This window comes from Halichoerus grypus, chromosome 10, assembly GCF_964656455.1.
Source record: "Halichoerus grypus chromosome 10, mHalGry1.hap1.1, whole genome shotgun sequence".
NCBI lineage: Eukaryota > Metazoa > Chordata > Mammalia > Carnivora > Phocidae > Halichoerus > Halichoerus grypus.
In genome coordinates this window covers 127,161,232-127,187,647 of record NC_135721.1, presented here as the reverse complement: position 1 = coordinate 127,187,647, position 26,416 = coordinate 127,161,232, and the positions used below count along the sequence as shown (strand labels likewise).

At 44.6% G+C, this 26,416-nt stretch overlaps 1 protein-coding gene across 3 annotated transcripts; it reads left to right on the top strand.

Annotated features, from left to right (window-relative positions):
- Positions 1-154: 154 nt before the first annotated feature.
- On the top strand, positions 155-25,742 carry ZNFX1 (zinc finger NFX1-type containing 1). 3 transcript variants are annotated; one of them, XM_036120996.2, is made up of 15 exons: positions 175-310; positions 1,849-1,966; positions 2,537-2,651; positions 5,462-7,270; positions 11,440-11,571; positions 12,876-13,024; positions 13,636-13,785; positions 14,840-14,954; positions 16,237-16,487; positions 18,009-18,148; positions 19,190-19,344; positions 19,692-19,837; positions 20,840-20,950; positions 21,265-21,360; positions 22,224-25,742. In XM_036120996.2, the coding sequence occupies exons 3-15, from the start codon at positions 2,591-2,593 to the stop codon at positions 24,663-24,665; spliced, it is 5,757 nt and encodes a 1,918-aa protein (XP_035976889.2). In that variant the 5' UTR covers positions 175-310; positions 1,849-1,966; positions 2,537-2,590; the 3' UTR covers positions 24,666-25,742. The 3 variants fall into 3 exon arrangements, with proteins under 3 accessions (XP_035976887.2, XP_035976888.2, XP_035976889.2); XM_036120994.2 differs by lacking the exon at positions 1,849-1,966 and having other exon boundaries at positions 155-310; XM_036120995.2 differs by lacking the exon at positions 1,849-1,966 and having other exon boundaries at positions 160-310; positions 2,495-2,651.
- Positions 25,743-26,416: the final 674 nt, after the last annotated feature.

Below are 26,416 nucleotides of genomic sequence, written 5' to 3'. Positions count from 1 at the left end.
AGCTGAAGCGACGCCCGCCGGTCCGCCAGCCCCGGCCCAGCCTGAGGGCGGGGGCGCCGGCAGTGCCACAGGGCCCGGCCCCCTAGCTTGCAGCCCCGAGGTCCCCTCCTCCTCCCCCCACCCCAGTTCTCCTCCTCCCCCCCACCCCAATTCTCCTCCTCCTCCCGGCCGCCCGCCCGGCCCCTCGCCCCGCCCAGTGTCTGCGGGGAAAGGAAACCGAAAGTGCGCGGCGCCGGGCGGGGCCGCGGACCTTCCTGGGCCCGAGGACCAGTGCGAAGGCTGCGGCTGCGAGAAGACGCGCCGGAGCCGGGTGAGTGATCCCCGCCTCGACCCCGCACCTGCTTCTGCCCGCAGCGACCCCCGGCGCCCGCGCCGCCCGCCACTGCCTCTGCCGCCGCTTCTCCCCGGCGCCCCGTACTCGCCTCAGCATCCCCGCCGCCTCCTCAGTACCCCGCCACCCCTTCGGCGCCCCGTCTCCCCATCATCCATCTCAGAGTCCTAGGTGCCCCCCTCAGAGCCCCATTGCCCTCTCGGCGCCCCCATCGCCACCTCTGCCTCTGATCCCCTCAGATAGTTCTGCCCCCCACCTCCATCTCTGCCCTCGCTTTCTGCCCCAGCCGCCCCCTTCATCTTCGTCTGTCCTGACCTGCCATCGCCTTCTTCACCCCCAGCTTTAGGAAGCACCCTCAGCACCTGCACGCCCCATCCCTACTTACAGCACCCCCCCCCCCCCCAGCTGAGCTCAGCCCGACCCTCTTCTTCTGAAGGCTCCCCTACCTCCCCTGCCATTCCCGGCCCAGCCTAGCCATGGCACCTTGTTCATGCTACCGCACGGCCCTGACTCCCCCTCGACCCCCTGATACTTCCATCAGGACCCCCTGGGCTCCTGGGTGCCAGTGATTCCTCCATTCTTCCTTCTACTACCCTCTAGGGACCCTGGAGAATTCCCCTGATACCCACCTCTGGCTGCGCGTTTCAGTCTCTTCCATTCCCCTCACTCTGATAATTACCATTCTCCTCTGATTTGACCCCTCTACCAGCTTGGCCGTCACTGATTTTCTTCTTCCTGCCCTTTTAGGCCTTGACTCCCAAAGAGACCCACTTTAGTCTGCCTTTTTTCCATGGCATTTCCTGTTCTCTTTGCTCCTCCCTTTGGTTTCTTTTTTGTTTTTTCCCATTTCTTTCATCCCAGAAAATTTCTGAGTTTCTATTTTAGTATTTTTCAACAAGAGAAAGAAGGCATTTTCTCCTCAGAATTTTTTTTTATTTTTTTATTTTTTTTTATTTATTTATTTTTTTTTTATTTTTTTTTAAAGATTTTATTTATTTATTTGAGAGAGAGAATGAGATACAGAGAGCATGAGAGGGGGGAGGGTCAGAGGGAGAAGCAGACTCCCCGCCGAGCAGGGAGCCCGATGTGGGACTCGATCCCGGGACTCCAGGATCATGACCTGAGCCGAAGGCAGTCGCCTAACCAACTGAGCCACCCAGGCGCCCCTCAGAATTTTTTTTTAATTAAGGAAAAAAAAACCCCCAAAACCAAAATACTGAATCTGCACTTGAGAGCTAGGTTTGATATGATGAGGAAAGAGACTCACCCACAATATTCCCAGCAGGAAGGAAAAGGACTCCTTTTTCTGATGAGGATAAAAGCTACTCCTCAAATAATGCCAACTCTATTCACAGTTTCCAACTATGAATATTTTAAAACTCAGTGAGAGGGACAGTCTCAGAAATCCCTTTGCTGAGGACTCTGAGTCACCCACTCTTTCCCTAGCCCCAGGTCATATGATGTGTGTGAGTTGTACTAAGAAGTTCCCTTAAAGGGGCTTCCTCTTCCTCTTATAGGATCACTGTCAAAAACCTTCAAAGTAGAAGAAAGAGGAGAAGGAAAGAACTACAGACTTCTAGCTGATCCTGGGGAAACAGCATCCCGTAGAGGCTAAGCCTCTGGTTATTGAAACATGTAATTTCCTTCTCTTGATTCAGTAGAATAGAGGGCTTAATCAGTTTGGCTGCATTCCAAAGAATAGGATAAGGGATAACTGCTCACTAATTATTTACAAACTATAGAATACTGTAAGCTATAGAATACTGTATAATAGAAATGCTGGGTGGGATGGTGAATACATCGTTTTTGGATTAACGGAAATGTACTACTTTCTGTCCTGGAAACAATATTTGTCTGCTTTATGGGAGAGGAAAATGAATCCTAGCAACTGATTAAGTAACTTGACTAAAGGCATAAACCAAATAGTAGTTTTGAATGGGAATTGATAATTCCTTCTACCCCAATGAAGTGCAAGGATAAAGAGAAGGGGAAATTTGAAATCATCTAAATTGTGAACTTAACATTTTATGTCATATTTGGGCATTCACAGAGTTGAACACTCGTGCCCATGATTAAATCTGTGTTTAACTCTTAGTTAACAGATCATTAAGATGTAGAGGCAGAAGGATTGGCTTGATGCTATTTTGGGTTTTTTTCTGCTAGATGCTGTATTTCAAGGACCCTGATCTCTCTCAATCTGTGCAGATTTCCAGATAACTGAAAGTAACGTGAACGTGAAGGAATTCGGGTAACTCAGACATGGAGGACAGAAGACCTTGCTTGGAGGCCCGGCCAAGGAATCCCTATACTAACCACAGAGGTGAGCAAGATTTTCTACCTAATGGGAAGGAAATTGAGTTCTGTATGAATGAGCAGGCCCACCTAAGATTGACAGCATCTCTCAAGTAAAGAATGACTTATTCCTTAGCCATAGCATGAATGATTCTGAAAAATAAATAGCCTTCTCTTTTCCCTAAGAGAGCTGATGAATGGGTACAGTTCACTTTAACAAAGGTAGTGATAAGGTGTCTGAATTGGAAATAACTCTGGTTTAGAGCAACACCACCCAATAGAAACATAATCAAGTCAAAAATGTAATCTTTAATTTTCTAGTAGCATCATTAAAAAAGCAAAAAGAAACAGGTGAAATCCGTTTTTGAAATTTATTACTAATTTAATAAAATTTAACACCTATTTAAATAAATATATCCAGATAATGTCATTTTATTGTAATAATTGAATGCATATATTTTATTATCATAGTACTTTAATAATTTCCGTATTTTTACCTGTTCCCCCAAATATTTAAATATTATGTTAAGGTGTTATCAGTATAAAGAAATTTTAATGAGATATTTACCCTATTTTTGGTATTAGGTCTTCAAAGTTACATGTGTTGTTTTACACGTGTTTATCAGACTAGCCATGTCTAATATTCTTAACATTCATACATGGCTAGTGGATGTGTATGTGATAACGTGTCTAGAACCCTAGTCACCAAAGCAGTTCTGAAAGCATCACTATTGCTATGATGATTGTTTGCTTAGAACTTTCTAAAACAAAACCAAATGGATTCTTGGTTTTTCCCTAAGTTTGCAATATGTCATCTGAGTTTAGCTGTGGAACAGATGAGAAAGAACTTGAATTTTATTTTATGAGCTGCATGAATGTTGGAAGAATGTGGGAGAAACAATACAGTTTTTCATTCTTTAAAACATCAAGTTTTATTAGAAGGAGGACTTTCTTCTGATACTTTGAGAGTTTGAAAAGTGAATAAGAAAGTAACACAAAGTTTAGATTTCAGTAATACAGTATTTATGTTTTATCAAATGTTCCTTTATGTTGTCACGATAAAATTTTCTCTACAAAGTGCAAAACAAAAAATGTACAAAAATGGATTTAGCATCTGATGTCATGAAATGGTACGATCATCTTGACTATAATGTGTGTTCATAACATTTTTACCTTCACATCATTGTATACAATCTTATTTTGCTGTTTTTATTTATTTATTTTTTTTTAAAAGATTTTATTTATTTATTTGACAGAGAGAGACACAGCGAGAGAGGGAACACAAGCAGGGGGAGCAGGAGAGGGAGAAGTAGGCTTCCTGCTGAGCAGGGAGCCCAATGCGGGGCTCGATCCCAGGACCCTGGGATCATGACCTGAGCCGAAGGCAGACGCTTAACGACTGAGCCACCCAGGCGCCCCTGTTTTTAAATCTCCCAAGTAATTCTGCTAAGTTGGGTCAGCTCTGTCAATTTTATAGGAGAGGAAAGTGAAAAAAACTGGGTTTGGGTACATTGGCCAAGTTACTTAAATGTGTGGCAAGGGGCACCTGGGTGGCTCAGTTGTTGGGCGTCTGCCTTCAGCTCGGGTCATGGTCCCAGCATCCTGGGATCGAGCCCCGCATTGGGCTCCCTGCTCGGCGGGAAGCCTGCTTCTCCCTCTCCTACTTATGTTCCCTCTCGCTGTGTCTCTCTCTGTCAAATAAATAAAATCTTAAAAAAGAATTGTGTGGCAGATTAAGGAAAACAAGTTCAGCTTTATCCACAGGGTGATGTTAACTTTCATGTGTGGACTGGGTGTATCTCCTCCCTCCCCCAACAACTTCTTGTCTGAGGGTTGGTAGTAGATAATACTATGTGGATGAACTTGTGCTTCAGAAGGGAGAAAAACTTAAGTTTCATTTTTGAGTTTCCTAAAACAGAAGTTCAGTTTCATTTTTGTTTCCTTTTCAACGTATTAATTAGCTCAAAAACATCTTGGTAAAGGAAGCCCCACCATCCCCTTTGCCATCTGATGCTGGACAAATTTCAAGAAGCATTTCTCTTGTAACTTTATCCTACTTGATGGCTCTGTCGCCTGTGACATAATTGTTTAGTGGTAGAAGCAGTGACTCTAGAAGTCAATAGGGTATTCCCAATAGAAAAGTAGTATTAGTGCTGCTAGTAATGAGAACTTTTTATGTGTCAGGTACTCTACTAAGCATCTTATAAATATTTAATATTTACACCCACATAGATACTTAGGCTTAGAGAAATTATGCGACTTGGCCAAGGTTATACAGTGAGGAAGTATCGAGGATGAGATTTGAACCAGATCTGTTTGGCTGTGGAACTCATGTTTTGGCAATCATTTGGTATTGGCAAAAAACTAGAAGCAATGAGCTAATCTTTTTGACCCTCTGAAACAATCCCAGCTTATGAGGACTAAATGAGATACTGCACGTATTTATTCTCTAGTATGTATTAGGCACTCAAAAAATGTTTATTCTTGTTTTTTTAAGTTTTATTTATTTAAGTAATCTCTACATCCAGCGTGAGGCTTGAACTCAGGACCCCAAGATCAAGAGTTGCGTGCTTTTCCAACTAAGCCAGCCAGGTGCCCCAGCAGATGTTTATTCTTTTTCCCTTTTGCACCCTCTGAAAAAACAATGTTTTCATAATATATACAGCAACCATAGTAATCTATTTTACATTTATTACATGGCTTTTTAGGAAACTTTCTCTGCAAAGAAAATCTGAGTTCCTTAGTTGTTTTCGAAAATGAGAGTCTTTCCATTATTGTTCTATTAGATTTCCTTACACCTTCATTTTTGTGCTTACCCAATATTTCCATTGTGTTTAGGGCCTGTAGATGGAGAATTACCACCAAGAGCTAGAAATCAGGCCAATAACCCACCAGCCAGTGCTCTCAGAGGAGGAGCCAACCAGCCCGGAAGGCATCCTAGGGCCACCAACCATGCTGTTCCTGTACGGCAGAGAGAAGAAAGGTTTGGAGCTATGGGCAGGAACCCACATCAGGGAAGGAGAAGCCATGAGGGGCACACCAGTGATGAACCTAGAGGCCAAAGACGTGGTCAGGAAAATGATGCTAGGCGGAGAAGTGGCAACCAGGAGGGAAGGAATCACAGACCATCATGGTCTGATGAAAACTTCCAGCAGTGGCGGACCCCCCACCAGAAGCCTTCAGAACAGCCACAGCAGGTGAAGAAACTGGGCTACAAATTCCTAGAAAATCTTCTGCAGAAAGACCCTTCTGAGGTGGTCATTACTCTTGCTACAAGTGTAGGGCTGAAAGAGCTCCTGTCTCATTCTGTTATGAAATCCAACTTCCTTGAGCTCATCTGCCAGGTTCTTCGGAAGGCTTGCAGTTCTAAAATGGACCGCCAGAGCGTTCTCCATGTCCTGGGCATACTGAAGAACTCCAAATTCCTCAAAGTCTGCCTGCCGACTTACGTGGTAGGGATGATCACTGAGCCCATCCCTGATATTCGAAACCAGTATCCAGAACACATAAGCAACATCATCTCCCTCCTCCAGGATCTTGTAAGTGTCTTCCCCGCCAGCTCTGTGCAGGAAACTTCCATGCTCATTTCCCTCCTGCCAGCTTCTCTGAATGCTTTGAGAGCCTCTGGGGTTGACATAGAAGAGGAGACAGAGAAGAACCTGGAAAAGGTGCAGACCATCATTGAACATCTGCAGGAAAAGAGGCGAGAGGGCACTTTAAAAGTGGACACCTACACATTAGTGCAGCGTGAGGCAGAAGACCATGTTGAGAGCTACAGGACCATGCCCATTTACCCTACTTACAATGAAGTGCACTTGGATGAGAGGCCATTCCTTCGTCCCAACATCATTACTGGAAAATATGAAAGCACTGCTATCTATCTGGATACCCACTTCCGACTCTTGAGAGAAGATTTTGTTAGACCCCTGCGAGAAGGCATTTTGGAACTTCTCCAAAGCTTTGAAGACCAAGGCCTGAGGAAGAGAAAGTTTGATGACATCCGAATCTACTTTGATACCAGGATTATCACCCCTGTGTGTTCATCATCAGGCATTGTCTACAAGGTGCAGTTTGACACAAAACCACTCAAGTTTGTTCGCTGGCAGAATTCCAAGCGATTGCTCTATGGATCTTTGGTGTGCATGTCCAAGGACAACTTTGAAACATTTCTTTTTGCCACTGTGTCTAACCGGGAGCAGGAAGATCTCTGCCGAGGAATTGTTCAACTCTCCTTCAATGAGCAGAGCCAACAGTTGCTAGCAGAGGTCCAGCCATCTGACTCTTTCCTCATGGTGGAGACAACTGCATACTTTGAGGCCTATAGGCATGTCCTGGAAGGACTCCAGGAGGTCCAGGAGGAAGACGTCCCCTTCCAGAGGAACATTGTGGAATGTGACTCTTACGTGAAGGAGCCACGGTACTTGCTAATGGGGGGTAGATATGATTTCACTCCCTTAATAAAGAATCCCTCGGCCACTGGAGAATCTCTGAGGAATGCTGAGGGCTTGAGACATGCCAGAGTGAATGTCTTAGACCCCATCCAGTGGCCCTCAAAAGAAGCCTTGAAGCTGGATGACTCTCAAATGGAAGCCTTGCAGTTTGCTCTCACAAGGGAACTGGCTATTATTCAAGGTCCTCCTGGAACAGGTAAGAGAATTTTTCAGACCACATGACATCTGCCCTATGAGATAGGCAAGGGAGGCTTGACTGTAGGTTTCTAGAGTATCTTGATTAGAGACATTCTCCTAAAATGTGCATTAGACTTATCTATAAAGTAGCTGTTCCTGGTGATTTTCCAGTGGGCATCCATTCGTATGCATAGTAATCAAAATCACAAGGTTAGAGAAGACTGCTATGGGGTCAGACTTAGGAAGATGCATGACCTTTGCTTCGTCAAAGGCTATATTAATTTTTATTTGGTTTTCTATTTACTTCTTAATTTTTAAAAAAATTTTATTTATTTGAGAGAGCGAGAACAAGCAGGGGGAGGAGCAGAGGGAGAGGGACAAGGAAACTCCATGCCAAGCACAGAGCCTGACTCGGGGCTCGATCCCACAACCCTGAGATCAGGACACAAGCCAAAATCAAGAGTCGGACACCCAACTGACTGAGCCACCTAGGTGCCCCTGATTTTATGTTGAATAGTATCAAATACATAATAACAGCACTATGTGCCAAGTAGTGTTTTATATGCTTTCCATGTATCAACTCATTACATCTTCAACAACTCTGAAGTAGAAACAATTCCATTTTACAGATGAAAAACTAAGGCAAAGAGAGGTTGAATAATATGTTGACATTCATACAGATGGTAAGTGACAGACCTAGGACTTGAACTCAGGCAGTCTGGCTCATTTTGTCCTGGCTCTCCTATCTACCACACCATACTTCTCTTGGCTCAGAGTCTGATGTGAGGCTCGATCTCAGGAACCTGAGATCATGATCTGAACTAAACCGAGAGACGCTTAACTGACCGAGCCACCCAGGCACCAGTGGAAGGTTCTTTCTGGTAAGAAACACTTACATAATGGGAAAATATGCATAATTAAAGAGATACTTTGAAGGCTTAAAAAAAAAAAGAGGGGTGCCAGCGTGGCTCAGTTGGTTAAGCGTCTGCCTTTGGCTCAAGTCATGATCCCACAGTCCTGGGATCGAGTCCTGTGTCGGGCTCCCTGCTCAGCATGGGGTCTGCGTCTCCCTCTGCCCCTCCCCCCTGCTTGTGTGCTCTCTCTCTCTCAAATAGATGAAATAAAAAAAAAAAAGATGATTACCAGTTTATACTTCCACCAAGAATGAACTAGTGTTTCCATTTCCTTACATCCTTTCCAATCTTGTTACCAGTCTTTTTTGCTGATCTGCAAGGTTAAAAATTTTGGCCCATTAGTTTTTATGTTTTTGGTTTGTTTTAAGATTTATTTATTTATTTAGAGAGAGAGCACGTTGGTGGGGGGGACAGAGGGAGAGAGAGAATCCTTAAGCAGACTCCCCGCCAAGTGCGGAGCCCGACGTGGGGCCCCAATTCTAGGACCCCGAGATCATGACCTGAGCCAAAATCAAGAATCAGCTGCTCAACTGACTGAGCCACCCAGATGCCCCTGTTTTTAGTTTTAATAAAAAATGGTTCAAAGTTTTTAAAAAGTCTCCTTCCTCTTACTATTCCACTCAGTTCCCTTCCCTAAAGCAAACAGTGTTATTTTATTTGATCCTTCCAGAGATATTCTATGAATATTCAAGCAAATGCGTGAATTGAATATATTTACTACCCTTTACTATTTTCTTTTTTTTGTTTTTTAAAGATTCTCTTTTTTTTTTTTTTAAGATTTATTTATTTATTTTGGGGAGATTGGGAGAGAGAGAGAACAGGGGGGATGGGTAGAGGACGAGGGAAAGAAAAACTCAAGTAGACTCCACGCTGAGCACAGAGCCCAATTCAGGGCTCAATCTGATGACCCTGAGAGCATGACCTGAGCTGAAACCAAGAGTTGGATGCTTAACCAACTGTGCCACCCAGGCGCCCCTTAAAGATTTTATTTTTAAGTAATCTCCACATCCACTGTGGGGCTCGAACCCACAATCTGAGACCAAGAGTCACATGCTTCACTGACTGAGCCAGCTCCTCGGCACCCCACCCCTTACTTTTTTTTAACCCACTGTGCTAGAAACACTCTTGTGCATGTTGCTTTGTCCACTTATAAAATATCTTGGTGATCTTTTCATATTGGTAACTAGTAGTAGCTCTTGTTTATGACTGCATAATATTCCATGCAATGGAATAATCTAACCAGTCCCATGTGGAAAGATTTATTAATATAAATAACATTTCAATGAATAGCCTTATTTGTGAGTCATTTCATATGCAAACAAAATAAATGCAAAAGAGAAATTCCTAACTTGATCAAAGAATATGTAAATTTGTAATTTTAATAGATCTTGCCAAATTGTCCCCTGGAAATGTATATCACAGTAGTTAATATGTATTTGTTTAATGAAGAATGAGATTAAATATCCTTTCTTGAGTTTATTAGCTGTTTATATTACTACTTCTGTGGATTGGCTTCTTTTCAAATGGCTTCTTATTGATTTGTAGGAGCCGTTTTGTCTCAAAATCTACATGTTACAGATAATTTCCCTTAATGTTAATCACTTAAAGTAGGACTTTAGTTCCAAGTATACTTTAGTTCCAAGTATAGTAATAATTTCAGGCTTGCTTAGGTCACACACCTAAATGGTTATTAGGAAAGAGCATACCTGTGAATATGAGGGGGAAGTAATAAGGGGAGTCATTTTTGAGGTGGAAATCCCAAAAAGTACCCATTCTAAGGGGAAGGAAGTAGTAGGAGGAGATAGAGTAAATATTGAATTATAGAGATTTTCTTTCCTCTTGAGGTATCCTTATCCATCCAGTCCTGTAACCAGATACCTAGTTTTCCTTTTCTGCTTCCACCCTAACCAAACCATCATCAAGTTCCAATCGATGTTAACGTCTGAAACTTCTCCCCGGTCTGCCTCCTTATCTCATCTCTACTGCTGAAGCCAAGCCTCAGTCTTTACTTACCTGGAAGATGGCAGCCCCATCCCTGTTCCTTCTTGCCCACTCTTAACTCCGTTTTCACTTCCCCAGGGAAGTCTCTTCTAACCTCATCGACTAGGCCAAAATCCCAATTATTTTTTTGGGGGGTACTGTGTATTTCTCATTTCCCACCTTTATGATTTTACATTTGTTTGTGTGATTGATATCTTTTTCTTCTGCAAGTCTGTACGTTCCAGGAAGATAAGAACCGTGGCTGTTTTGCTGACTCTCCTATTTCTTGCACCTAACCCAGTGCCTGACATGTATTAGGCACTCAGTACTTATTATTTGAAGGAAAAAAAGGAAGGAAATTGTTATTTATCTTGCTATACTGAAATCTTTGATTTTCTTCTGTTGCTTCCTCACTTACTCTGAGTTTTACCAGGACAGTAGCTACCTTCTCAGCCTGACACAGAGTAAGAATTTAGCTGTTTGTAGACTTAATTAATTATTGGCCATTTACGAATGAGTCTGTAACTCTAACTTCAATATTGATTTCTTTGAGTTTTCCCCTCCTATCACAAAGGCAAGTCTATTGTGATATATAGAAAGCATTTCTAAATAATTTATTGCATGAGGGTACTGGCTAAAAAATATCTTACAGCTGTGAAAAAAGAGACAGGGGAGGGGGGATTCTTTTTATGTGCTGATAGAGAACTATCTTCAAGGTACATTAAGTGAAAAAAGCAAGATGTAGAATAGTGAAAATAGTCTGCAACTATTTCCATTTAAAAAAAAAGGGAAGGCTAGAGAAAGACTGTGTTCTTACTTGTTTGCATTTGCAAAGTATGACTAACTCTGGAAAGTGACACAAAAAACTGGAAATATTGGTTGCTTCCAAGAGAGGAACTGGGTGGCTGGGGGCAGAAGAGCATGGGGGCTTTTTGTTATATACCCATTTGTGCTTCTTGGATTTTAAACAATCTCAGTTTAAATTTTTTAAAATAATAATTTGCTGGGGCTCCTGGGTGGCTCAATATTAAGCGTCTGCCTTCGGCTCAGGTCATGATCCCAGGGTCCTGGGATCGAGCCCCGCATCAGGCTTCCTGCTCAGCGAGGGAAGCCTGCTTCTCCCTCTCCCACTCCCCCTGCTTGTGTTCCTGCTCTTCGCTATATATCTCTCCGTCAAATAAATAAATGAAATCTTTAAAAAGAAAATAAAATAATAATTTGCTGTAAATAATTAATTACTCCTTCTAGGAAGTCTTTAATTTTTTTTTAACTCTCCTGTTTTCTTGTTTTCTAGGCAAAACCTACGTGGGTCTAAAAATTGTTCAGGCGCTTCTAACCAACGAGCCTGTCTGGCAAATTAGCGTCCAGAAATTCCCGATCTTGGTTGTATGCTACACTAATCATGCTTTGGACCAGTTTCTGGAAGGTAAGTCTAGGCCAAATTGTTCTCCATCAAGACATTTATAATTGAACTATCAGCAACTTCGGTAGCTTTTTATTGTCTTTGAACTAAGTCCATAGTCCTTTCTATGACCTGCAAGGCTGTGTGTGGTCTGCTCCAGCCTAATTCTGAGCATTATCTCCTACCTCTTCCTTTGTTCTCCCTAACTCCAGCAACACCAGTTGTCTTCAGTTCTTCCAGCTTCTCCCTTGGACCATACTGTTTTCCCCTCCCTAGAAGGCACATTTTTCTCTCTCCCTCTCTCTCCATCTTGACCTCATCTAGCCTGGTTGGCTCCAATTCATTCTTCAGGTGTCACCTTAAATCTCTCTTCAAGTAGACTCCCAATTGCCCCCAGACAAGGTTAAGTCTCCTTTTGTATTTTTTCTTCAGAAACTTAATACGTATGTAACAATTTATTATATGTGTTTTTACCCTAGACTCTAAAAACTGTGAGGGATGGTCCCATTTGTTGCTATATTCATAGATTCTGGCACATACTAGGTACTCAAAAAAATACTAATTGCATTAATGAATGAATAAGTATATGTTTTTCATTTTCCTTATAATATTTTCCATTCTATATCTTCCTTTAATCTAGATTAAATCTTTTTTATTCTTGGGATCTCAGTTTAAATATTAGACCCTCAAGAATTAGATCACTACCCACCTAAACTAGGTAAGGTCCCCTGTTACATACTTACAGCATCATGAGCTTATAGTCTTTACTGTACTCATTGCTATTATGATAAACTGTTTAATGTGTATCTTCTCTGCCAGACTGCGAGACATGAGAACAAATTAGGAACTGAGTCTTAAGCTATATCTTAAGAACCTAGCACATGCTTGGCACACAATGACCAATCAGCAAATACCTGTAGAGTGAATAATAGAGAACATTTACTAAGTGCTTGCCTTGTGCCAGGACCTGCCTGGGAGCTATATAGATGCTCTCTCATTTATCCAGACCATAGCCCTATAAGGAAAGTACTTCTGTCTTCAAATCACAGATGAAGAACTGGAGCTCAAGTTAAGTAACTTGCCGTAGTTTACATAGCAATAGTGGTGAAATCAAGATTTGGGTCCCCAGTTGTCTGATTCTAAAGTCTATGTTCTTAAGCACCGCACTACGGCTCTGCAGGTCTTTCATCTCTGGGGTAGATTCCTGTAAGCATCAGCTTGTTCCCTAAGGGAGCAGCTGTGACAATATCCCAAACACATAGAGCTCTCTCCTAAGAGAATCCAGCATAGCTTGTCTCACCTCTGCTGTGCTCCACCTTGCTCCACAGGCATCTACAAGTGTCAGAAGACCAGCATTGTGCGGGTAGGTGGAAGGAGCAACAGTGAAATCCTGAAGCAGTTCACCCTGAGAGAGCTGAGGAACAAGCGGGAGTTCCGCCGTAGCCTCCCCATGCACCTTCGGAGGGCCTACATGAGTGTGAGTTCCGGCTGGGGCTATCCGAGATAGTTCAATTTGCTAGAGAGCAGTGTCTCTCTGGGTATGCGGTCCAGGGACGATAGGGAGGCACTCTACAGAGTGGTGAAGGACCCAGGTTCCTTCCAACAGTCCACTCTGCTGGTCCCATGGTATGACCTTTGCCCTCATAATCAAGATGGAGAAAGGGCAGAAAGGGCACACCAACCTTCCCAGCCCCTGCCAGGACCTTTTAAAGCCACTTCCCCAAACCACCAGCAGCCCTAGCTTACAGCCCATCTTCTAGCTGGGCAGCAGTGTACCCAAACAAAACTCTGAGTTCCTATTACCAAGAAAGAGAGAAGTGTCTGCAGCAGTATCCTTGGCCTGTTTTTCTGTTGTATTAGTTGTTTCCTTTTCTTACTGGTTGGTAGGAGTCTTTTAGACATTTTGGATAGTAATCCTTTGGTTTTGAGACCACAATAATGTGGTTGGAAGTTGGTTTGTTGACTGGTCTATTTATTTATTCTCTCTTCTTGCTGTTCCTGTCTTAGCTTTGTTTTCTCTCACGGCAGGAACTGAATTCAGGGGATGATGGTACTTCCTCATCATTTCTTTCCTTCTGTTCTTGGCAGATTGTGACACAAATGAAAGAGTCAGAGCAAGAGCTGCATGAAGGGGCCCAGACCCTGGAGTGCACCATGCGCGGTGTATTACGGGAACAGCACCTGGAGAAATACATCTCCCCCCAGCACTGGAAAAGCCTGATGAATGGACCAGTACAGGTAGGGGTCATCCTGAGGGCTATAAGCATCTCTCTTGCCTCAGTACTTGGAGCGAGTCTCCAGCAGAAGCAGCAATCCAAAACATAAGCTGTTTTGATAATCTGATGCTGCCATAATGTGAGAAGTACCTTTTCATGAGGAGAAGTGGCTGAGTATACTAGTCAAGAGCAAGACAAGACTCTGGAGCCAGCTTGCTGGATATGAATTTTGGTTTTGTTCTAGGCAGGTTACTTAAATTTTTGTGCCCGCTTCCTCTTTTATAGAGTGGGGATGATAATAACAGTAAGTTGAATCATATGAAATTGCCAGTATTTGTAAATTTGACTTGCAGAAATGGCAGTTTTTTAGATCAATGTAATTCTTATGGGATTGTTATTTGGATAAGCAAGTTAATATTTGTAAACCACTTAGTTTAATTAGTATGCTATAAGTGAGTGTTAAATAAAACAAACAAAATTATAACAAGGCAGCCTAGCACATCTAGAGAGCCTTGAAGTAAGCAGACCTCAGTCATACAGATGGACTTGTGCCTTGGCCAGTGTGATCCTCAGGTCTCTCAGCAGTCAAACAGGGGTAATAATAACGCCTGCTTTCAAAGGATATTCTAAGGACTAACTGACATGATTTCTGTAAAGTGGCTGGCCAGGAACCCAGTGAAATGGTAGCTCTCTTATCAATGAGTTGTTGACTTCTAGGGTTACATACCCAGAAGCCTGAAGGGGCCAGTCAGGATCCATAAACGACTAGATATGAGACATTGGAAAGTAGAGAGGGCTTGGCAGACTGGAAAAGAAGTGGTGGCAACCCATTTCCAGACATTTGTTGCCATTCTTGAATGTAGGCTCATTGCTGCCATAGATCCCGATTTTATCAAGAGAGGAAATTTTTATTTTTAAAATTCTATGCAAGTCGTATTTAATGATCCATTTGCCCAAGGGTTGCCAACTTACAGCCTCTAAATTTTAAGGGAACTACTTTTGATCCTTCACAGAAGCCTTTCCTTTTACACTGGTTGTCATAGAATTCTCGTGACTGATAATTATTCCTTCTTCAGGATAGCGAATGGATTTGCTTCCAGGACTGGAAGCATTCCATGATGCTGGAATGGCTGGGTCTGGGTGTTGGCTCTTTCACCCAAAATGTTGCTCCAGCAGGACCTGAAAATACAGGTAAGAATGCATGTCTACCTAGAATCACATCTTAAGGTGGAATATGGTAAAGACCAGAGAGTAAAACTCAAAAGTAATACCTAGAATGTATAAAGAGTGATAATCAATCAGAGAGAGACAAGTAATAGCTTGATAGGAAAATAGATAAAAGACATTTTACAAGCACATCACAAAATAGGAAATTCTAACGGTCAGTAAACATACAAAGAGTGCTCATTAGAAATGAGAGGAGCTAAAACCACAATGAGATGCTGTTATGTACTGGATTGGCAAAAATTTTAAAGTTTGCTATAACCCCACACTGATAAATCAGAACATGGAGCAGTAGGAACTCTGCTAAGGGGGATATTAATTTGTACAACCACTTTGTAATAATAGAAAAAAATAGAAAGAACTCAAATGTTCATCAACATTTGTACAACAGATGGATCAATTACTGTCCATTCAGATCATGAAATACTGTACAACAGTGAAAAGGAATGAGTCACTGTATATATGGCAATGTATGAATCTCAAAAACAGGCTGAATGGAAAAAGCAAGCTGTAGGAAAATATACACAATATTATTCCTTTGGTATAGAGTTCAAAAAAGTAGGAAAAAAAAAGCCAAAACTAGATGATGTGTTGTTTAGAGGTGTGTATTTATTATATATATGGTAAAGTTATTTTAAAAGAAAGGTGGGGGGCAACGTATGAGCAATAAAATTCAGGTTAGACGGGCCCCTAAGGGTCTTCAAGAAATGGGTGATTTTCTCCTTAAATTGGGTGTGAGGTACCTGGATGTTCATTTTACGAACTTTTATTATCTTTTAAATTGCCCATTTACGTTGCATATCTCTTTCGTGTATTTGACATAAGTAAAACCTTTCTTAAAAAGGGATATCTTTAGGGGTGCCTGGGTGGCTCAGTTGGTTAAGCGTCTGCCTTCAGCTCAGGTCATGATCCCAGAGTTCTGGGATGAAGCCCCGTGTCCAGCTCCCTGCTCAGCAGGGAGTCTGCTTCTCCCTCTCCTGCCCCTCCCCCTGCTCCTTCTCTCTTGCTCGCTCTCTTTCAAGTAAATAAAATCTAAAAAAAAAGGAATACATTTATATGGTATTTAAAAATATAACGAAAAAGTATCTAAGTCTCCCTCCCCTAACCCTCATTTCCCCCAGTTTCGCCTGCTAGAGGTAACCACTTAAACCCCTTGAGAATGTCTTCATGCATCTGAGCTCTTGTAAGTGCCCTCTGCTATTGTTTGGCTTCAAGAGTTTCACCACTGTCCTGCCTGCTTTCCTCCTAGCCCAGGCAGAAGGGGAAGAGGAGGAAGAAGAAGGGGAAGAGGAGGGTTCACTGATTGAGATTGCAGAGGAGGCTGACCTAATTCAAGCAGACCGGGTGATTGAGGAGGAAGAGGTGGTGAGGCCCCGGCGGCGGAAGAAGGAAGAGAGTGGGGCAGTCCACGAGTTGGCTAAAGTGCTTCTGGCCATGAGGCTAGACAACTATGGCCCTGGGACAACAGCTGGGCAGGAGCAGACCGCAGGAGAGTGGGAGGTAAACTCACCTGCTCGTGTCCTCTGGAAGCCCTAACAGAATGGGAAATGGGAGTTCAGTTACTACTGCCAGTTGGGTGGGCGTTAGACTCTTCTGAAACAGGCCTGAGAACATCTGTTGTGATTAGAACTGCAGCCCCTTGTTTTCACCTACTTCTGTTACAGCAGTGTATTCACCTTGTCCTCACAGTTAACTTAATTTGCCCAATTTACAACTTAACCATAGTATAAGATGGGTCCAGTTCCCAAGAGTATACAAATTATGTTCTTTCAGAGGGGCCTTGGCAAGAAATTCCAACTTAGAAAAACAGGAAGCAGGTAACCAAATGCTTCTCTTGAACTTTTGGAAAAGTGCTTCACATGTGGGTCAGATCAAACACTTAGGACCTCAGTGCTTGGTGCTTTCGTGGATATTACCTTCTCAAGTACAAATAAGCCTATGAACAATACATTAAGACTTTAGAGAATTCAAGTAAAGCAGAATGAAGCAAACGGTACAGCCTGGATGGAAGACTCGTCCTTCATTCACCCTGGAATTTGATGTTTTTCTTAAAGCCAGAATGGTGTGTGAACACCCAGACTTTCCCTCTGGTCCTTCCTTTGGTAGAATCAATAGGTCCTCAGAATTTACCATGCATTGCTTTGACAGTAGAGGACCAGATACTCAAAATAACATTTCCTGACCTCCACTGATGATTTAAGGGACTTTCAAAGGCAACTTTGACTAGGTGCAATTTTCATTGGGCTCCTAGCTTTGAACCTGATCCTCTAGTTCAGTTCACCATCACTGTACGTGATGGATGGAGTCTGATCCCAGCATGTTGAGTTATGCATTGGGCATCTCTCTGCCACATGACCTTAGGAGGAGTTGATTTGTTTGGTTTTGAGGTGGGGGGAAGGTACATAATACTGTGACATCCATCTTTCATGCCAATCCTTCTAAAGGCTCATGGCCTCAGACTTAGTACAGAGCCAGGGGAGAGTACTTTCCCCTAAATGGTGCCTTTCACCCACTTGTTGAAGGTACTATGATGGCGTTAAGACCATCTTAGCAGGCCCTGTACGACATTCAACAAGACTCAGTGTCTACTACTTTGGTGACATGTGTTTTAGGAATGAGAAATAGTGTGGTCAAAAGACGTTCAGTGATAACTAGCATCAGCAGTATTCCAAGTGCTTTCCATGTATTTATTCCTTCAGTCAGTTCAGCAGCCCTGTGAAGATGTACCGTTATTATTCTCATTTTAGAGAAGGGGATGCTGAGGTACATAGAGGTTGAGTAACTTACTCTAGGTCCCACAATTTAATAAGAGGTAGATGAGGCTTTGAACCCAGGCAGACTGACTCCAGAGCCCTCATTTAGCCACTCTGCAGTGGGGTATGTGTTGGGAGAGTGTGAGACAGTCAGAGAAGTTCTGAGGTGGCGGCTCCCATATTTAATGTGCTCTGGCCCCCACCTTGGTCTTAGAACTGGGCCCACCTCTGCTCAGATGGTAACCCTGGCTGGTATTGATGTCCACAGACCCAGCGCAGCCAGAAAAAGAAAATGAAGAAGAAAGTGAAGGTTGAACTTCGCAAACTGAACACCATGACTGAGGCCGAGGCCAATGAAATCCAGGATGTTTGGCAGCTGGACCTGAATTCTCGATGGCAGCTATATAGGTATTATGCCCACTCCCCACCCCTGCCCCCCAACCAGTTCATGTAATTTCCCCAAGGGGTTCTTTTTCTGTTCCTGGAACATAACCCCCCTGTCGCTCCACCCCGACCTTCAACAGTGTTAACTGATGATTGGTTGAAAACCCCCCCTGAGCTGGGTGCTAGGGGTGCAGCCATGGGATAAAAAAGACACCCGGCTCTAGCCTTACAGAGCTTAAAGTCTATCCAGGGAGACAAATTAGTTAATTGCACAAATAATAAGTTACAAGTGGACATAAACACTAAGAAAGAAAGGAGCAAGGAGTGCTAAGAATATTAACACGAGATCTGAGCTGGTCTGAGGTATCCAGGAAAGTGACATTGGAGGCAAGAGCTGAAGGATTAGTAGACATTAGCAAGACCAGCAGGGAATGGGGAGCAGATGAAATTATGGGGACCACATGCATAAAGGCTTGACCTGGGAAGGAGTATGGCCGTTTGAGAAATGGAAAGAAGGCAGCCAGCATGGCTGTGTCTCAGAGAGAGAAATGGAAAGCGAGGTCAGAGAGGTGGGCAGGGGCCTGACCGCAAGGCCTCATGGAGCAAAGATGAGGAGCCTGGATTATCAAAAGCCACTTTTCAAAGTGTATTGAAAAGCCGTTGGAATGTTTTATAGCAGAGTAGTGTAGTGATACGATTTGTTTTACTTGTAAACCAATACTCTGGAGAATTAGGGGAGGGGACTCAGGCAGGGATGGGGCAGGGAGAATTTGTGAGAAATTCTTGAAGCTTTTGAAGTCCCTTACTCTCTTCTTAATATTTAACATCTGTTCTTTATCCTACTCCCCTCCTTAGCTCCTGGCCACCTATGTACACGTCTCTGCACATCTTTTTGTTGGGCAAGTTGGACTCTTGGGTCCCAGTAAACCTGGGTCTCTTCCTGCTCTCTCTCTGGTCTGTAAGCTCCTCGAGGGTCTAGGTTCCACTTTATACACACCGAAGAGGGTTCCTCCACCTTCTCAAAGAGCACACATCTTCCCCTTTCTGGTTCTTCACATTCCCCAGGCTGTGGCTGCAGATGTACCAGGCTGACACCCGCCGAAAGATCCTCAACTACGAGCGCCAGTACCGCACATCGGCAGAGAGAATGGCCGAGTTGAGGCTCCAGGAAGACCTGCACATCCTGAAAGACGCCCAGGTTGTAGGAATGACAACCACAGGTAAGAAAGCATGGGGAACTCCACCTGATGCAGCTGTTCACTCCTGGTGCCAAGCTCCTCTCAGACTAAGACAGGTAAAGAGGAGCTTCTTTAGTAGGTTAGAGGGAAAAGGCCATGAGAAGCTACTGAAAGCAAGCTGTGTTTAGGGAACTGATGGCGAAATGTACCCACTTATTCCTGCTGCATTCGGAACCCCAGCAATGACCAACATGGGTGATGCTCTGGAGACCACTCAGCAGCACTTGTTCTCTCATTCAGTGGTCAGCACGGCCCTGGTGAATGTGAGGGCTCAGTTGTCACAGGGTCCAGTGACTGAGCTCAGGGAGCCTCTTCTCTCTTGACTCCAGGTGCTGCCAAATACCGTCAGATTCTGCAGAAGGTGGAGCCTCGGATTGTCATTGTGGAAGAGGCTGCTGAAGTCCTCGAGGCCCACACCATTGCCACACTGAGCAAAGCTTGCCAGCACCTCATTCTGATTGGGGACCACCAGCAGGTAGGGCAGGAGCCCCTAGAAGATGAAGACAGAGGACTGAGGGGTGCACTCACCAGTCCTCAAGCTTAGTGGCTTTCTGTGATTCTTTCCCTCACCTTCCACATTCAATCTAAGAGCAAGTGCTCTTAGATTTGGGGTATATTTCAGAGGTAGTGTCATTCATTTTATCTCTTCCCTCTGCTACTTTTATAATCTACATTGGCCTTTTAAGTGGACTATTCAAACAGTATGCTTCCTGTTCCCCTACTTCCATTTTTGCCTTCCTTTAATCCATTCTTTATAAAGGAGCCGTGAATATTAAAAAAAAAGGAAATCAGATCATGTCACTCTACAGCTTAAGACCCTCCAGTGATTTTCCATTGACTTAATATAAAAATCAGGCTTCTTCTTTTTTTTTTTTTTTTAAAGATTTTATTTATTTATTTGACAGAGAGAGAGACAGCGAGAGAGGGAACACAAGCAGGGGGAGTGGGAGAGGGAGAAGCAGGCTTCCCGCTGAGCAGGGAGTCCGATGCGGGGCTTGATCCCAGGACCCTGGGATCATGACCTGAGCTGAAGGCAGACGCTTAACGACTGAGCCACCCAGGCACCCTAAAAATCAGGCTTCTTAAAGTGGCCTACAGAGGCAAATATTCTCAGGTGCAGCCTGCTTCTCTGACTTCTATCACCATCTCATTTGCCCACTGTGTTCCCACCCCTGCCCTCCTCCTGCTTCCTCTCATGGTTTGCTTTTCAAATGATAAGCAACTTCTCCATGCTGACATCAACTCAGATGTCACTCTTTAGAGAGGCCTATTTAAACGAACTCCTCCCCTGAGTACTCTGTCACATCACCCGTATTTCTTACCTTCATGGCCCTTGGGGCTCTTTATCCTTAGCCTGTCAGTACTTAGAATAGCGCACATAAGGCACTTAAAAAAACATTTTGATGAGTGGGTGGGTGGGTGGGTGGATGGATAAAATATGTCAATACAGAGTTCTCAGACTTGTTTCTTTTCTCAGCTGCGCCCCAGTGCCAACGTGTATGATCTAGCCAAGAATTTCAACCTTGAGGTATCCCTCTTTGAACGGCTGGTGAAAGTAAACATTCCCTTTGTCCGTCTGAATTACCAGGTGAGAAGCTGAACTTTTATTACTACCTCCCAAATGTCCAGGAGAAGTCTCCTGGGAACCTACCAACTGCCAGTAAGAAAGTCTCATAAAAATAAAACTGGTTTAGTAATGCAGTGACTGTCAGACTTCTTTTCTGTTACAAAATACCACAAGATCAGCCTTTGTTGAGTTTGTTTTGGACAAAGGAGCTGTTTACATTTTGTTCTTTTCTCCCTATTCTTTTCAGGTTACCTCAAGATTTTCCACCAGCAACCTAGTCTTTAGAAAACTTATTCTCTGCCCATGTTTCTAATGACATATATATCTTGTTTCAGCACCGCATGCGCCCTGAAATTGCCCGGCTTTTGACCCCCTACATTTACCAGGATCTGGAGAATCATCCCTCTGTTCTCAAATATGAGAAGATAAAGGTGAGTCTGCCCTACCTGATCTTTCTGTGATGCTCTCAACAGCCTAGAAGGCTGTATTTCCTTAGGATGGAAAAGGTTTTTCAGAAGGGACTAAAGCCAGCTTTTTTTTTTTTTTAAGATTTTATTTGAGAGAGAGCATGAGCACGAGCAGGGGGGTAGGGGCAGAGGGAGAGGGAGAAGCAGGCTCTCTGCTGAGTAGGGAGCCTAATGGAGGACTCGATCCCAGGACCCTGCGATTATGACCTGAGCCAAGGCAGACACTTAACTGACTGAGCCACTCAGGCACCCCTAGAGCCAGCTTTTTTAAAAGCTGGTTATTAAGGGGAGAAATAATATAGAAGTTGAGAGATAGAGACGTGGGTTTTGAATCCCAGCTCTGCCACTTAGTAGCTTTGTAACTTTTCAGCAAGTTATATACCATTTCTGAGTGTCAGGGTCTTCTGTAGATTGAGAATAATGGGTGCTGCCTCATTACATTATTGTTTTGAGGGAAATAATGTGTGTAAAGCAGTCAGCACGGTGGAGTGCTTGTAAGTTAGCTGGTCCCTCAACATCTTCATCATCATAGCTGCTGCCTATTTCCTGGACTATAATAGTTGGATTGTGGATGGCTGTTTTAAATATTTATATCAAACAAATGTATTGAAAACTGAAATAGACTAATTCTTTATCCATTTCCCTACTTGCCATGGTCCCAAAAGAAAGTACATGGTGATTGACTCCAAAATTAAAGATTTTGGTACAAAGTATACAAAAAGCCTTGCAAGGTCTCTCCCTGGAATAGGGCCAGTGGCCAATACATGTGAAGACAGAAGAAATTGCATGAGTGAACCTCCTAACATATCACTTCTTTTCCTTTCTAGGGGGTCTCTTCCAACCTTTTCTTTGTGGAACACAACTTTCCTGAACAGGAAATCCAAGAAGGCAAAAGCCACCAGAACCAGCATGAGGCTCGCTTCGTGGTAGAACTGTGCAAGTACTTCCTGTGTCAGGAGTACCTGCCCTCCCAGATCACCATCCTCACCACCTACACCGGGCAGCTCTTCTGCCTGCGCAAACTCATGCCAGCCAAGACATTTGCTGGCGTCAAGGTCCATGTGGTTGACAAATACCAAGGAGAAGAGAATGACATCATCCTCCTCTCATTAGTGCGGAGCAACGAGGAAGGCAAGGTGGGTTTTCTCCAGATATCCAACCGCATCTGTGTGGCCTTGTCCCGTGCCAAGAAGGGGATGTACTGCATTGGAAACATGCAGATGCTGGCCAAGGTGCCCTTGTGGAGCAAGATCATCCATACTCTTCGAGAGAACAATCAAATAGGCTGCACGCTCCGGCTATGCTGCCAGAACCATCCCGATACCCACACCTTAGTATCCAAAGCTTCTGATTTCCAAAAAGTGCCCGAAGGAGGCTGCAGCCTACCCTGTGAGTTCCGGCTCGGCTGTGGGCACGTCTGCACCCGTGCCTGTCACCCCTATGATTGCTCACACAAGGAGTTCCAGTGCATGAAGCCATGCCAGAAGGTCATCTGCCAGGACGGGCACCGGTGCCCTCTGGTTTGCTTCCAGGAGTGTCAGCCTTGTCAGGTGAAGGTGCGCAAAATCATTCTTCGGTGCGGCCATGAACAAATGGTTCCTTGTTCCATGCCTGAGTCAGATTTTTGCTGCCAAGAGCCTTGCCCCAAGGTTCTGAAATGTGGGCACAGGTGCAGCCACCCCTGCGGTGAGGACTGTGTGCGTTTATGTTCGGAAATGGTCACCGTGAAACTCAAGTGTGGGCACAGCCAGCGGGTGAAGTGTGGTAACGTGCAAGACCTCATGTATGACCTGCCAGTCAAGTGCACCACCAAGTGTGGCACCGTCTTGGACTGCGGGCATCCTTGTCCCGGCTCCTGCCACAGCTGCTTCGAAGGGCGCTTTCACGAGCGCTGTCAGCAGCCCTGCAAGCGCCTGCTCATCTGCTCACACAAGTGCCAGGAGCCGTGCCTCGGCGAGTGCCCACCCTGCCAGCGGACCTGCCAGAACCGCTGTGTCCACAGCCAGTGCAAGAGGAAGTGTGGGGAGCTGTGCAGCCCCTGCGTGGAACCCTGTGTCTGGCGCTGCCAGCACTACCAGTGCACCAGACTCTGCTCTGAACCCTGCAACCGGCCCCCATGCTACGTGCCTTGTACTAAGCTGCTGGCTTGTGGCCACCCCTGCATTGGTCTATGTGGGGAGCCATGCCCCAAGAAGTGCCGTGTCTGCCACCAGGAAGAAGTCACCCAGATCTTCTTTGGCTTTGAGGATGAGCCCGACGCCCGCTTTGTGCAGCTAGAAGACTGCAGCCACATCTTTGAGGTGCAAGCCCTGGACCGCTACATGAATGAGCAGAAGGACGACGAAGTTGCCATCAGGTTGAAGGTGTGCCCTATCTGCCAGGTGCCCATCCGTAAAAACCTCCGCTACGGAACCAGCATCAAACAGCGACTGGAAGAGATTGAAATCGTCAAGGAAAAGATTCAGGGCTCAGCAGGGGAAATTGCAGCCAGCCAGGAACAACTTAAGGCCCTGCTAGAGAGCAAGAGCCTCCTCCATCAGCAGCTTCCTGAAGACTTTGTGATGTTGAAGGAGAAGCTAGACCAGAAGAATCTGTCCGTGAAGGACCTGGGCCTTGTTGAGAATTACATCAGCTTCTATGACCACTTGGCGGGCCTGTGGGATTCTCTGAAAAAGGTGAAGGTCTCAGAGCGAGAGAAAGTGGGGATTCGACTACAACAGGTCCATGAGTGGCTAGCCAAGAAGCGTTTGAGCTTTACCAGCCAGGAGCTGGATGACCTCCAAAGTGAAATCCAGAGGCTCACGTACCTGGTGAACCTCCTGTCCCGCTGCAAGATCGCAGAGGGGAAGATGAAAGGTAGCACAGCAGAAGAGGTCTACAGTGTCCGGAAGATCCTTGAGAAAACGTGTAAGTTCACCCAGGAGGATGAACAGCTTGTGCAGAAAAAGATGGAAGCTCTGAAAAACACCCTTCCCTGCTCTGGCCTGGGCATCTCAGAGGAAGAACGAGTGCAGATAGTCAATGCTATGGGTTTTCCTCGTGGCCACTGGTTCAAGTGCCCCAATGGCCACATCTACGTGATTAGCGATTGCGGGGGAGCCATGCAGAGGGGCACATGTCCTGACTGTAAGGAGGTGATTGGGGGCATAAATCATACTCTGGAAAGGAGCAATCAGCTTGCTTCTGAGATGGATGGAGCCCAGCATGCTGCCTGGTCTGACACGGCCAACAACCTGATGAACTTTGAGGAGATCCAGAGGATGCTGTAGGAAGATGGCACACCGCTGCCTTGTGCCTGGCCACCTCCTGGCTGGGGTCGGCTCCCTCTTGAAGGAACCGAAGTTTGTTTTTTATTATTGTCCTTTAGTCTTAGCACCTACTTAAGGATCCACTTTTAGGGGTTGCCCACATTTGTTTCTAGATTTCCCCTGCGCTAGAATAAGCACTTTACCTCCAGAACTGAGAGCAAAGTTAACAGATTTCTTCTTTTTTCTCCTGCAAGTTAGTGGACAGGCTCCCTGGAGCACGTTTGGGGCTTCCACCTTGGGGTACCTACCGGTATCTCCGGGTCCTGACTCAGTCAGATGTTTTTTCTGCGGTGCTCCGGGGGCACAGTGTATGAACTCAGTGAAGCAGACTGAATTCTAATTGCCAGGCCCTAACTTGTAGACTAACTTTAATTCTAATAAACAGAGGTCCAGAGGAGTTGTTTATGAACTGCTTATCCTTTCCAGGAGCACAAAAATCCCTCCCACCCTCTTCCTTGGGCACCCTCGCTCCCGGAGACGGAGGCATGTGATAAGACAAAGACTTCAGTGACTAACCCTGACCCAGTTACATATTCACTGAGAGTGGGAAAGGTGTGACTACCCACAGCCGGGGGGCTTGTGCAGCAGGCCCAGGCTAACCTAAGGAGTGATTCCCCAGTACCCTCTCCTATGACCGGCACTTTGGGATGGTGGAGGTTTCTTTGTCTGCAGGAGGAGAAGTTCAGTAGCAGTGCTGGTTCCCCAGGGCCCTGAATGGAACTAAACTTACATTTGGTACCAGCAGCACCTATCCAAAGTGTGACCCTTTGTTCCAACACTATTACAGCTTTTCCTGGGCAGGGTTAGCATGCCAGCAGCTTCTGCAGGCCCCAGACCCATGCCAGAAGCCAGCCCCCAGGCCTGCTGCCTGCATACATTTTCCCTCAGTTCAGTGTTCCTAGAACAGACACTTAGGCATCTCAGGTCTTTTTAATGTTGGTGAGAAAAATGTCCTTTTCCTATGTATGCATATCCTTTTTTGTCTTTACTATGCACTTTAGCCTATAAAGCCAATTAATAAAAACGATGACTGAGAAATTTCAGTGGTCCACATTTGTCGTCAACTGTTAGAAGCAGCTCGGGCGGCGTGAGACAGTGAGGATGCGAATGGAGGCACTGCCTACAAGGAGGCCAGTCCTGTTTCTGTGGTACAGGGTTTTTATTTAGCTGGTGAGTCATTTTTACTCAAGGTAAAAAGAGTGTTTTTGTATAAAAAGGTTTAACTTGAAGTTTCCTTCCCTAGAGACAACTCTGTTAACCGCTTCCTGAGTCCTCCCAGAGGTAAGCTATGCACATGCAATGTATAACCCCTTAAAAAAAAAAAAAAGTACACAGTTCTGCACTTGGCTTTTATTAACCTAACAACCTTAGCTTGGAGGTTTGGTTTAGATTAGATTAGAATTTGATTTCTGTAAGCACATACACACAAGGAGTCAGCATACTCCCATCATGCCAGGTATGCTGTTATTTACTGAAGTGGAGCCTTCTGTTGATGACTGTTAGGTGCAGCCTAAATGAATACCTTTGAACACATTCTTTTAATGTCAAGGGTATGTGCCACTGGGTAACTATTACAATTTTTGAGCTGGTGGGGGTGGTGTATGTACTTGAAATTATATAGGACAGACTACAACCATAACAATTTTCTCAAGGGGTATCTCCTATCTTTCATCTAGTTGTCAAAGGAACCTATGATTCAGAAAGGATGAGAA